This window comes from Pseudorca crassidens, chromosome 16 (assembly GCF_039906515.1).
Source record: "Pseudorca crassidens isolate mPseCra1 chromosome 16, mPseCra1.hap1, whole genome shotgun sequence".
NCBI lineage: Eukaryota > Metazoa > Chordata > Mammalia > Artiodactyla > Delphinidae > Pseudorca > Pseudorca crassidens.
The window spans coordinates 53,532,166-53,546,389 of record NC_090311.1 but is presented as its reverse complement, the minus strand read 5'-3'; the positions used below and the strand labels follow the sequence as shown (position 1 = coordinate 53,546,389).

The following is a 14,224-nucleotide window of genomic DNA, read 5'->3' as shown; positions in this document are numbered from 1 at the left end:
GCTGGGGCACTGTCAGAGAGAAGACTAGAGGTGGTGGCAGAGGCCAGATCGTGAAGGGCTCTGTGGGTCCTATAAGGAGTTCAGACTTTTTCTTGATGACAAAGGGAAGCTCGTGAAGGGTTTCAAGCAAAAGACGTGCATGGATGGGGCATATGATCAGATGCAGACTTTTACAGAAACCATTTTGCCAGCTGCTGCTATTGTTCTATGGTGACCAGACTAGAGAGGGCTGCCCTGGAGGCAGAGAGATTACATGGCATAGGCGGAAAGCAGAAGTGGGATTTGATACGTCACTGGATGTAGGAAGCAAAAAGGTGGGAGGATTCAGGGATGACTTCCACGTGTCTGACCTGGGTGAATTCATGGGATGCCAGAGTAGAGTAATAATGACAATAAACACAAACACTGTGTGCTCCCAGGATGAGTCAGACCCTGCCAGGAGGTGAGTGAGTGCTGGCGCTCTGGGGAGGACTGGGTGCTCTCAGGGACCTGTGTCAGTCTCCTACCCTGCAAATGCTGGCGTATTTGCCTTTACGTCATTCCCCAGGTCTTACTCAACAGGACAGGATGTATTAAATGAGCCTCCAGAAAGTTGAAGCAGTATTTACAGATAGAAAATTTGAAAATAACCCCACACCCTGAACAAGCCATTTCTGTAAGGATTTCTACAAATATGTGATTCTATATTTTAAAAAAAGCAATATTCTGAAGGTTCTTGTTATCACGAAGTAAACACTACTCTTTTTTATGTAAGCAAACACACTCGCCAAGGTAAATATCCAACTGAAGTAAAAATGGAGGCGACATGGGTGTGTTTAAATTAGCCAGTAATTTTGGAGGAAAAAGCAGAAAGTTGGGTGGGATGGAAGAGCAGCCTATGATTGGCCAGCGGATCTCCCAACTCAGCGTAAACTTGGTGGAGGGAAGGAAGGGGTGGCCTACACAAGCCCAACGTTGTTAGGGAATCACTAATTCAGAGTGCTTCTATGGAATTCTCCGCTGGGCTAAAAATAGCTTTGCTGTAGAATGACTTCGTATTTTTAAAGTAGAAAAACACTGAGTCAAGTCTATGAGTCAATTCACAGCAATCAATATGAATGTTAAATATACTATACATGGTCTCAAGGAATTAGCCATCACCTCTCAACTCTAAACTTAGAAGATAGCTAGGATGTGTCTAGACATCTGTCAGCTTACCCCTAAAGACTATACATATGCACATAACTTCCATTTTGAAATAGAATCATCATGGCCGTAGCCAGCCATAAACTAAAATAAATCAGTTTTATTTTAAAAACTGAAGGTTATATATATACACTATTGATACTATGTAGAAAATAGATAACTAATGAGAACCTACTGTATAGCACAAGGAATTCTACTCAGTGCTCTGTGGTGACCTAAATGGGAAGGAAATCCAGAAAAGAGGGGATATATGTATACGTATAGCTGATTCACTTTGCTATACAGTAGAAGCTAACACAACATTGTAAAGCAACTACACTCTAATAAAAATTTTAAAAAATAAATTAAAATTGAAGGTTATCCCAACTGACCTTATTACGTTCATAGAAATTTAAAATATCACATCCTTCCCTCTAAGTCAACTCACCATAAACTCATCAACACTGGTGGGAAATCTGGGAAGTGTATGGATTGACAGTGAACTATATGACCTCAGTCCACAATTTACTAAATGGAGTTAAATCGTTGACCTACGGTTTCACAATACAGCCAAAGGGTATGGCAGAGACAGAAGTCGTCACCTTTTTCCCAGAATAGTTTCTTCACTAAACAAATCCCCATCTCAAACACCTAAACAGGGAGGGTGAACATTTTAGAGGCAAAAATTGTAGAGAAAGAAAATTACAGTCATGAAGTCATCTGGCTTTAGTCTTCTCTTGATATTTTGCCTTTCTCTTGTTTACTCCAGACAATATTTTTATATAAATGAATAGTGTTGTTGAGGTCTAAATATTTTAAATGACATAAGAAACTAAAATCATTATTTAGGTAATATAGGCCAAACTGACCCTCCAATACAAAAATAAATAAAATTTGGTCAGAAGTATTTCATGTTTTGAAATGTCTATAAAATTGTCTCATTTGGGGGGTTGAAAACAGATTTTAAAAACCTTTGTGAATGCAAACTATTACATTTAGAATGGATAAACAGCAACGTCCTACTGTATAGCACAGGGAACTACATCCAATCTCCCGGGATAAACCATAATGGAAAAGAATATAAAAAAGAATGTAAAGATGTGTGTAACTGAGTCACCCTGCTATACAGCAGAGACTGGCACAACATTAAATCAACTATACTTCGATAAAAAAAAAAAAAAACTGTGAAAAAAACCCACAAACCTATGTGGAAGCAGCCTCCCATTCCTACTCTGTCTCTGATGTCTCTGATGCCAATTTTCCATATTAATAAATACATATAGAAAGTCTTGCGGTTTACAAAGCACCCCTGCAAGTGTCAGCTCAGTCAGCTCTCACAATGACTCAGCAGGGTACTGTCCCCATTTAACAGAGGAGGAAGCCCAGGCCCAGAGAGATTCGGTGATTTATTTTGGGTTACACAACTGGTAAGCGACACCATCCTCAAACTCAGTCCTTCCAACTCCAAATATTCTCTCCTTTTCCCACTGTGCTGCCAGTTAAAAGCGCTTCATTTTTTTCCTAATTCAAGATAATAAAAAAGTAATTACCCACAAAGTGTGGTTACTTATTTAGCTGCTGCCAGCTACTCTAATACTTTCTGCTACCAGAGCTCAGGAAAAAAGCCTTTCTCAGCCTCAAATGCAGAAAGCTTGCTATTGAATACTCCAGAATTACACCAAAGGGTCCTCGGACAATGAGGCAAACACATCTCTACTTCCACCGCTCAGTGTGATCTGCTTTTGCTGGCTTCTGAGCCATGAGGATCACTTGTACTGCAGCACCATATCTAGTGAATCACCAGACACCATAATGGAGCAAGTGACACTGTGCTCAGCCTGGGCTCTGAACCTACAGCATGAACTAAAGGCACTGCAGGCACAGTGCCCACCACGCACCTCCCCCATCACCCCCACCCAGGCAGCAGCCTCCTCACCTTCCTTAAAACTGCTGCACTGCTGCTCGGCCCTCAAACTCCTCCAGTGACCCATGTGCCTACCAAACACATTTTCTTTCTTCTCCAGTCCATTCTCCTCCACACACACCTTCTGAGTATAACTTTGGCCTTTGTTATTCAGTGTGGTTCCCTAATGAACAGCCTCAGCATCACCTGCCCACTTGTTAGAAATGCAGAATGTGGGGCTCCACCCTAGACTCGGAAATTAGAATCAACACTTGAACAGAATCCCCTCTCCCTCATTAATTTATAAGAAATTAAAATTTGAGAACCACTACCCTAGGAAAAAGGACAAAGCAAGTGAACCTCCTCCTGTCTGGTTGTCACCCCGTGCTGCCCTTGGGTACCAGTATTTCAGGCTCTAAGAAGGTGTTATGGCCAAGTTCAAACTCTCCAGCGACAGCTCATCTATTCCCACAGTATATCCAATTCAGCTAGGTTTCACGGTTCCGCAAAATAACCTGCTTAATATTTAGCAAAGTAGTCACACTAAAGTATGAATAGCTAATAATGCCTACAAACAGTGGGCTCTGATAGAATGTTACTGAGAGAACACAGTGATAGCAAGAAAGTTGTAAAGTCACAGAAATCTGGGTTTGCATCTCAGCTCTCTCAATGATTAGCTGTGAGTCTCAGAAGCGTTAAAAACTCTCTGAACTTCCATTGCTGCCTCTGTAAAATAAGGACAATCCCTGCCTTACAAAGGGAGTAGACATACTGCAAAGCATCTTGCATACGTTGCCTGGCACATAGTAAGTGCTCTCTTCCTTTTGAATGAATGAGCCAGTAACATCAGAGAAAACTGAATTTCAAAATCATGTTGATGCAAATAAATATCTAGTTGGTGCTGCTCCGGCCAGTGTAGCCACACAGGGGACATTCTGGAGTAGGCAAGCATTTCTTGTGACATGGAAAATCGCATCAGCCAACCGCCACGAGCCTGGAAGTCACACACCACACCGCTCCTACCTGGTAACTTCTCCTACACTAACTTATACTTTGGAGTCCTCTGATTCAAAAGCTCTTCTCCCTTTCTCCTTGGAAAAACTGTTTAATCATCAAATAAAACGGCCAAAAGTATTAGCAGTGGTGGAAGTAATAAGTTTAAACGGCAATAAGCTCATTTTTAGCACTTAAAATATCATTTCAGCAATATCATCAATGGACAAGTTACAAACTAGAATTGTTTTTATTATTCAGTATAACTGGTAAAATCATGCTTTAATCTGATTTTTTTTTTTTTTTTTTTTGCCACACCGTGCAGCCTGTGGGATCCCAGTTCCCCAACCAGGGATCAAATCCATGTCCCTGCATTGGAAGCACAGAGTCTTAACCACTGGACCTCCAGGGAAGTCCCTAGCCTGATTTTTAAACTGTCTGTTTGATTACTGATTATACTTGAAGGAAATTAATTTGAAAAAATCTAAGTTAAAATACATGGAAATAATTTTTAAAGATAATCCTTAAATCAAACTGGGCATCTTATAAGTTTTTCAGAATTAATAATGCTTCATTAATTTGTTAAACAAAAGACCAAAAAAAGCACAAAACATGAATGGAAAAAAAGATACAGTTAACTAAAATAAAACAACATTTCTGCCTAACAATAAACACCATAAACCAAGTTAAAAGGCAACCCATCAACTGAGAGATTTCCCAACACATACAACCAACAAAGAAAATCAATAAGAAAAAGACAAACAAATCAATAACAAATATAAGCAAACAATATGAACGAGCAACTCCCACAAGAGCAAACCCATTGTGCAATAAACATGAAAAGGTCTGTAACCTCATTAACATCAGGGAAAATGCAAATTAACAAAGAAGCTACCACATTACACTCGGTTATGGGCAAAAATGTTGAAGTATGACATTACCAAGTACTGGAAAGGAAATGGCACAAAAGGAACCCCATATCCTGCCGGTAGGATTGTCTAGTAAACTCACATGACCGCTTTGGGAAGCAATTTCACCCTCGTCCAGAAGCTCGAGAATGGGCACCGGCACCACACATGGGGGCCTCATCTCCCCTAGAGCAGCGTTTTCCGAAGTGTGATCGCTGAGCTGGAGCAGCACCACCCGGGAGCCTGTTAGAAACGCAAATTCTCCAGCCCCAGCCCAGACTTACTGCCTTACTGGGGGTGCATTCTAAAAAGCCCTCCAGGGACAGGGAGGGTGGGAGGGAGGGAGACGCAAGAGGGAATAGATAGATATGGGAACATATGTATATATATAACTGATTCATTTTGTTGTAAAGCAGAAACTAACACACCATTGTAAAGCAATTATACTTCAATAAAGCTGTTAAAAAATTTTTTTTAAAAAAAGGTGATATGTAAGATTAAAAAAATAAATAAATAAAAAGCCCTCCAGAAGGTTCTGGTGCATGCTCGAGTTTCTCACACATTTCGTCCTTACCTGTTTCATCAGGACATTGTGTCAGAATACCAGGGACGTGGTCCTTGATACATTCTCTGGGAAGGTGGTCTGACAGACAGACCTTGGTTTACCAGGACAGCATGTCGCTGAGAGTCAAAGGACAGTGTGCAGACAATCAGATTTCCTCAAAGGCACACATCTGCACAAAGAGGTACATACAAAGACGTATGTATACAAATAAAGCATTTAAAATAGTCTAAACAGCTGCCTGTAGAAGAAGAGGTACGACAGTACACTATACAGCAGTTAAAACAGACGAAGTAGATATTCATGAACCGGCAGGGATAAATCTTGAAAATATAACATGAATGAAAAAAAGCAAGCTGCAGAACGACACCTATAGGATGATACCATTTAACACTGTTAAAATCTCACCCCAAAATACTGATGCTATCTTTGAATAAATAAATTAGCATTTGTGTGAAAACATCAGGGGTGTATCTGGGAAGTAAATCTACTGATCTCAAGGTAATGGTTATCTGTGGGCAAGAAATGAGAGGAATGGGATGGAGGAGGACAAAAAGAACATCAACTGTAAGATTTTAGTCTTTTTTTGACTGTCAAATATATGATAAAAAGTTAGTACTTGTTAGATCTGGGTTGGGGTAAAAGATACTGCTTGCATTATTCTGTGTATTCTTGTGCATATCTGGGGTATTTCATAATAATTAAAAAATTTAAAGTAGCATTTCATTATACTTGTTAATACTAGAAAACCGCATTTCTGTACAAAAAGAAATGTTTCAAAGCCACAGCCTCAAGAGGTGTAGGGCCTTTAAAAACTGAATCTTTGTGACACCTAGTGGTAGTAGTAATAGTTACAATTTAATACACAATTAGAAACAAACTTGATTCAATGTATTAATACCTGATTTCTTGGTTTAATTAAATTTCACAAAAAATTTAATACTTGTTCTTTTTGTTTCTATTTTTGTTTTCAGTGGTCTGTACTTGAATATTTTTAATGGGTATGACACTTTAGAATAAGGTTATCATCTCATATTCATTAATTATATGGCTCAGCCACTGGTCTCCTGAAAAATGTGTCAATTACATCAGTTCTAGTGTCCCCCAAACAAGGGCGTCCCTGCCATCCCATTCTCTGGGTCAGTGACAGCAGCAGCAGCAGCTCTGAGCTTCTTACACCCTGCTACATACCCAGCTGCCAGGCATCCTTTCTGCCCCGGACCTACACCTCCTGCATGATCCCTCTAAGCCCTCAATTGCTCCACCATTACTCCAGGCCCCAGGCTCTTCCTACATCGTTCATATCCACACAATCAGCTTCCAAGTTGGCTTACAGAATGTACCATGTCTGCACTTGTTTGCTTTACATCCCCCACTAAACTGTGAGTGACTTGAGAGTAGGAACCACGTCTAGCACAGATGTTCCCCACAAGAACCTAGAACAGTTCCTAGCACATAGTAGGTACACAATACATGTTACTGATGAATTTCCACTACGACAACCCAGGTCCCGACCTTCATTACCTGAAGCCTAGACTAAGACAACAGCATCCTTAGCCAGAACCATCCTAAACACCACCAATTAAGCATCTTAAAACGTCTCTTTGCAAAAGAACACCACTTTCTCACACCCTGTTCCTAATAAAGTTTTTCAACGTACACTTCTCATTTCCGTTCTCTCTCAGCCTAGACTTCTTAGCTTGGACTTTAATATGCTTCATAATCTGATCCAGATCAACTTTTCTGAACTTCCCTCCTACTTCATCCCTGCACAGATCTGCTACTCCTCAGGCAGCCTGCAGGCATTCCTGCCTTCATTTCTCTGCTCAATTTCTCCTTCTACCCACCCACAATCAATTCTGAACCTTTCTTCTTTGTTTTTTATGTGTTTTGTATGTTTTGATCTCTCACTTCCATGAAGCTCTAAGTGACTTCTGTCCATGTAAAAAGTTCATAGCACTAACTACCAACTGGTCCTTTGCCACTTCCATCATGATTTACCTTCTCGCCTGTGCCCTTGCTCACCGTGCGGGGAAGAGCTTTGCAGTGGCACTGAGCACCTCTCACACCAGTCTGTGCACTCAGAGACCAGCTAAGAGGGGAGCCTCAGAGGGGAGCCAACCTAGAGAGACTTGTTGAAATGAGGTAAGCCAGGTAGAGTGGGGGGGAGGCCATTGACTGCAATTAGGATAAGCCCTTATCATCTTTAAGCTGGAGGAACCTGGCACATGATTCTGAATAATGTGTTAAACAAGCGGGTCTCTTATAATTTGATGAGGGACTGACGACAGTGACATAAGGTGATGAGCTAAAAAAACCTATCACCGGTGGCTTCGGAACATGAGAGAAAAGAGGAGCGAGTATCAGGCTCCTTGTATTGGACAAGAAGTATGAGAACCACAAGAGGGTTGAGGAAGGCTCCCACCTTATAAACTGGGCACCTGTACAGTAATGAAGCCGCCTGTGATACTGCAGAGGTGAGGAGGGGAGAGTGTGTCTAGGAAAATAAAGTCAACTATGTTTCAGACACAGCTGTTTCTGTAACACTCTTAGCACACACAAATACATTCAGTAGTATAAAAATTTCACACAGAACTGGGCAATGAGGCCAGCTCCAGCACATTAGCTGGACAGCTCGGAACAGTGACTTTCTGAAACTTCCTTTCTCTAATACATTCAAATCCAGGCTCCTATCAACAATCCCATGAACCCTCAGTAGAGCCTTCAGCATTAAGAAGGGCTCAGTGTTAGCCCCCTTCTCTCTCCTTCACCAACTTCACACCTGACCCCTTTCCACCCACTCACAAGCCCACTTCTATCTTGCCCCAATCCTGACAGTGTGTGTTTAGGCTGGACAATGGGCATTGGTCCTGCTCCTGATTGATAGTCAAGCTCCTTGGTAAACACTGACTCCTTGGCTGGGCCAAATCTTTGCAAAATACTCTACCACGAGCTGTGCTGTTTGCTCTCTCCTCTCCTACCTTGCCCCCCTGCCCCCATCTCCCTCCCACTATTGCTCTGTTCCTGGCCGGGAATTTGCTTTGAACAAGGCCACTCACCTCTTGCCCTAGAGCTGCCGTGCGGTCATCCAGCTGACAGTGGGCCTGGGAGCCGCACACTCCAGTGCTGCTCTTGCTGGACTCCAGACCCCACGGTCTTGTGACAGTCTACCAACCCTCAGCTCTAGGGCATCGCCATTAGCCACTGACTGCTCTACCTTTGAGTTTGTTACGGGCTACTGGAGAACATGATTTAAGAGCTCTGATGAGGTCTCTACTTACCTAGCCCAGTACCCAGCATGTAATAACGTGGTAGTAGTAACAACTTCACTACTTGAGTGCCTACTAAATTCTAGTCACTGCTACAAAAGCTCTACATGAATTAAGTCATTTAATTCATTTAAGTTTAGGGCCCACAGAGCTGTCCAACAATTATTTTATTCATCCATTCCGCCAGCAGATGTTTTAAAATTCATTCTCACTCAAGTACCTGACCAACCTCTGCCCTTCTCTCCTTCTTTACCAAGAGGATCAGAGGTATATGTTGCAAATTCCGCAATGCACCACTGTCCCAAATTTCATCCCCTTCCCTCAAAATCTCTCTCTATATATATTTCCCACTCCTGGATGAGAGAAAAGAGTAATTCCCAAAGTGCTTTCCTCCCTCTGTGACTTTGTTCCACACCCAGTTCTTCTGGAACCCTGCTCTAACCCTCCTGAACCACAGTTTTAGCCTCTCTCTCTCAACTCCCCAACATTCCTATTGCCAAAACCACAAACAAAACCTCATTTCTCCCCACAAAAAGAATTCCTTTTCAACCCTGCAAAATTCTCTAGCCACTTCTCTTCATCACCAAATTTCTCCAAAGAATAGCTTTACAATCTTTCCCTTCTTTACCAAAATTCACGCCTTAACCACATGATCTGAATTTCACCTCCACAGCCTTAATGAAGACTGTAAAAAGTCCTCAAAAGCCATCACAAGTCTTCCTACACATCACTGCCGCGTCGCAAGCCCAGACCTTTGAGGCTGGCGCCCAGGCCTCCATGATCTGGCCCCTAACGGTCCCTCTAGCCCTCTCTTTGGCTAGTTTTCTTCACATCCCCATGGGTTTCACGTGTTCAAAACTTACCTCTCCTTTAAGGTTTTTTCCAAGGTTCTCCCTTTCATAAACCTTGCTCAAATCATACTCTCCTCTAAATCCTTAGCTCCTATTTGTGACAATTAATAGTTCTTCATGCACACCGCCTCAAATTATATGTGCACACAAGTTATGCTTTTCAACCACACAAAAGCACTGTAAGGGCAAACGTCATGCCTTATTCTTATTTCCCACAGTAACTAGCAGGGATAGGACTGGGACAAGGCAAACGGAGTGCCTACGGCGCAAAATTTGAGGCAGTCACTCAGGTTCCTGTAATTACAGAGTCAGCACTTAAACTTTTACCGCATTTGCCTCATCCAGTTACTGGCCCTGCCCTGTAACTAGTGACGTCTCTTTGACGCAGATTGAGAATAAATGAATCTAAACCAATGAATCAATAAGGTGATAGTGTAAGTACTTTGGGTGATGACTACCCATCTTTGTTGGGAATGAGATTGGAGATGATAGGCATATAGTGCAATCACAAGCAGTGAGACAGGAAAAGTCTGCTGAGGAGTCTCTAGAATATAAATACTACCACCCAGGAAGACTCTCCCCACTTCTCACACAAGATGCTGTTGTGTCTGAATATAACACCTGGATTTATTTACTGCAGCCATGCAAGGAGCAACCCGAGGATGAAACCAATAGAAGAGAAAGACGGAGCCAAGAGGGGGCAGCTAGAGCCCTGATCTGTCATGTTTATGACCTGCCCATTCTCTGCACTTCTCCTAGGAGACATTAAGTCATTTGATCTATAAAGCCAGTTGAGTCTGGGTTTTTTAGTTATTTCAGCCAAAATAAGACTAATACAGTATAATTTCCCAGAAGAGAATGGTGTGGCAGACGAGGAGGCCAGGCTATTTCTGCACCCTCCTCTCTTGCTCCTCCCAAGAGAAGGATGAGTTGGTATAGGGTAAAGGTCCCGGGCTCAACCAGTCCTTTGAGCTCTTGCCCCTGAATGTCTCAGCAAGCAGAACCGACTACGGACCCTCCATGCTTCCATCTCCCCTCTGAGAAGCAGAGCAGACCGGGCTCTCCATCTGACACAGAGAGAACTGCAGCTCCCTGAATGCTTTTCCTGAGACTAGCCAGCAGCAATAAAATACTCAGTTTGGGCCCAGTGTCCAAAGTGCACTCTCTGTGGAAGTTTTAACGTTTGTAAAGTTGATTCTTTGACTCGCATTTGGCCCTTTATGCCTGGTTCCAAACAGGATAAGAGATATAAGTCATTAGGTACCTCCAGGACCCCCGAAGTTCTTCTCAGAAAATAATCACGTTAAACTTCATGAAATTAGGAAAGTTGAGTATAGCAAAGGAATAGTTTTCCATGAGAAAAAGTCTATAGGGTTTGATCTTTGGCTTTAAGCCAGGATGGTCTAAAAGGGATAGGACTTACACGTGAAACAATTAAAACCAGGACAAAATACATAAAACAATACTTGTCAAGACAGTGAACATAAGGCAACAAGGGACAATAACCCCTGGGAAATGAGAAACAATTAAAGTGTTCCCTACAATTGCCCCAATGTACTTCCTTGAGAGTGATGCCCAGCTACAGTGCCGGGAGGCGGAATGTATACAGAGCCTGGTGGTCTCCCCGACTTAAGGAGAAGGAGCTGAGAGCACAGAAGTACCTACAGAGGGTCCTCCTCGAGTCTTCAGCTGAGTGATAAATGCATGTGTATGAGGAAATGACACAAAGCTAAGGAGAGAACCCCCTGAAGTGATTAGAGGGCATTACCATGGCTCAAAGAGAGCCAGGAAAAATATCTCTTCCTGTCAATCACACATCAATAAAGTGGTTTTACTATATGAGAAAAGAATCTGAAAAAGAATGAATACATGTATATGTAAAACTGAATCATTTTGCTGTATACCTGCAACTAACACATTATAAATCAACTCTACTCCTATAAAATTAAATAATTTTTTTTTAAAATAATAGATTTCCATTGGAAAAATAAAGTGGTTTTAAAAATACAATAAAATAGGGCTTCCCTGGTGGCGCAGTGGTTAAGAATCTGCCTGCCAATGCAGGGGACAGGGGTTCAAGCCCTGGTCCGGGAAGATCCCGCATGCCACAGAGCAACTAACTCCGTGGGCCACAACTACTGAGCCTGCACTCTAGAGCCCGCGAGCCACAACTACTGAAGCTCACGTGCCACAACTACTGAAGCCTGCGTGCCTAGAACCCGTGCTCCGCAATAAGAGAAGCTACCTCAATGAGAAGCCCGCGCACCGCAAGGAAGAGTGGCCCCTGCTCACCGCTACTAGAGAAAGCCTGCGTGCAGCAACAAAGACCCAACTCAGCCAAAAATAAATAAATAAATGTATTAAAAAAATAAAAATACAATAAAATAATTTATCTTCCCACAGCCAAAGTTGAAATTCTCATAATTCACTCAGCACTGGATAGCATACACCCAGAGATGGTTGCCTCAACTGTAGGGCAAAATTAGCCCTAGACTGAATGCTCCCTTAGTCCCACCTAACAAAGCTTCTTAAAACTAAGATCAGAAAAGAAATCAAACTATTTCCAAGTAACTTAATTGCACCTATGAACAAAACTCGAAAATATTTATTATAGGAATAAAAATACCCAACATTTAAGAAGATAAAATTCGTATCTAATCAAAAATTACCAGGCATAGAAAAAAGTAGAGAAAAACAAATGACCTATTAATGAGAAAAAAACTCTGCCTCAGAAATAATACAATGACAGAATTAGTAACCAAAGACATTAAAGCAGTCATTCTAATTGTCTTCTATGTTTTAGAAGCTAGAGGAAAGAATGAACATATTAAGTAGAGGATGGATGACATTTTAAAAAAATAATAAATATAAATGTTAAATATACCAGACAAGATTAACAGCAGATTTGACATTGCAGAAAAAAAAAAAGTTAAGTTTACTTGAAGATACAGCAACAGAAACTTTCAAAAATGAAACACAGAGAGAAAAAAATAAAAAGAAAGGAATTAAAGCATCAGTGAGAGCTCAGTTCACCCAATGGGGAGAAGATAGTGAAAAAATACTTGAAGAAATAATGATTAAATTTTTTTTCAAATTTGATAAAAACCTATAAGCCAAGGAACTCAACAAACCTAAGGCATATAAAACATGAAGGAAACCACACCAAGGCACACTATAATCAAATTGTTCAAAACCAGTGATAAAGATAAGATATTAAAATCAGAGGAAACAGACATATTACATAGGAACAGTTAAGGATGATATTTCTTATCAAAAACAATGCAAATGAGAAGACAGCAAGGAATCATCTTTAAAATACTGAAAGAGAAAAAACTGTCAACCTACAATTCTATAAGCAGTGGAAAACTCCTTCAAAAACAAAGGTAAAAATCCAGAAAATATATTTATATACAAAATTCAAAAACTACACAAAATTCAAAGACTTGTGTCTTATATCATTACATGATAGATGATTACAGATTTCATTTAATGTTAGCAAGAAATGTACCATTTGGCCTTATCTCACTAGGATGCAGAAGAATAAAAATAAATAATTAAAAAATGAAGGTAAAATAATGTCAGTAGAAATGGTAGAATAAGGATCTCCAAAAATCCTCTCCTCCATAAAAGCAATGATAGTAATGGTGCAAACTGTCAATATCGACTTCTTCAGAACTCTTAAAATTAACCAAAGGCTTGCAACAATCCAGGGAATATTTATTCAAGAAAAACAGCTGAATCTCAAGAACAGCATTAGCTTTGTGGCTATTTACTTTTCTCTATTACCATTCCCTTACTCCCATGTCTATGGTAGCCTTGACAACCAACAGGGCTTTCATGTTGAAACCATGATGAAAATCAGTGACCTGCAAGCCAATAAAAAAGTCAGAATCTGGAACTCTTCTAAAGCCCAATTCCCAGAAAACAGTCATTATTTGACTTGTCTGGAAGTTCCATGGAAACTCCCACTTGAAAAACTATATTTGACATGACTCAGAGTTCACCCATTGCAACCAGCCTTTTTCCCGGGGGTGTTGTCAACAAAAATCAGCATCAACTTTTGGTTTTTGTTTTTTTGCGGTATGCGGGGCTCTCGCTGTTGTGGCCTCTCCCATCGCGGAGTACAGGCTCCAGACGCGCAGGCTCAGTGGCCATGGCTCATGGGCCCAGCCGCTCCGCGGCATGTGGGATCTTCCCGGACCGGGGCACGGACCCGTGTTCCCTGCATCGGCAGGCGGACTCTCAACCACTGTACCACCAGGGAAGCCCAGCATCAACTTTTTAACAGTGATAACAGCTGGGACAAAGAACAAGATGACCAAAAACTTAAGTGGAAAAGCTTGAGAATAAGATTCCATAAGGGGATTTCAAAATCTCTGGCATATTGCTAGGAATTGAGAAGGCCACACATATTTGCAGGGTTGTACACGTGCCTAAGGCTATATGCACAGTTGAGAAAGACCGAAGAAGACCCTAGGCTCCATCTCTGGCTGAACTGGAGGCCTCAACACAATCAGAAAGTGAAGGTTAAAGCAGAGTTGTAAACTGTTGGGTTGGCCAAAAAGTTCATTTGG

The 14,224-nt window shown here is 41.4% G+C and overlaps 1 protein-coding gene across 4 annotated transcripts in view; it reads right to left on the bottom strand.

The window, feature by feature from the left end:
• Positions 1-14,224, bottom strand: part of MAT1A (methionine adenosyltransferase 1A) — an 81,110-nt gene that overhangs the window by 31,324 nt on the left and 35,562 nt on the right. For 2 of the 4 annotated variants that reach the window (XR_010935912.1, XR_010935913.1), the window contains one exon: positions 5,543-5,702. The exons of 1 other annotated variant lie outside the window; for it this stretch is intronic. Coding sequence is in view for 1 of the 3 variants with exons in the window: in XM_067710370.1 (XP_067566471.1) it covers positions 13,509-13,516 (8 nt within the window). In the remaining 2 variants the exon portion in view is untranslated. Of the gene's footprint in view, positions 1-5,542; positions 5,703-13,493; positions 13,517-14,224 lie in introns of those variants that run through there. One more of the 4 variants, XM_067710370.1, reaches the window with a different exon arrangement.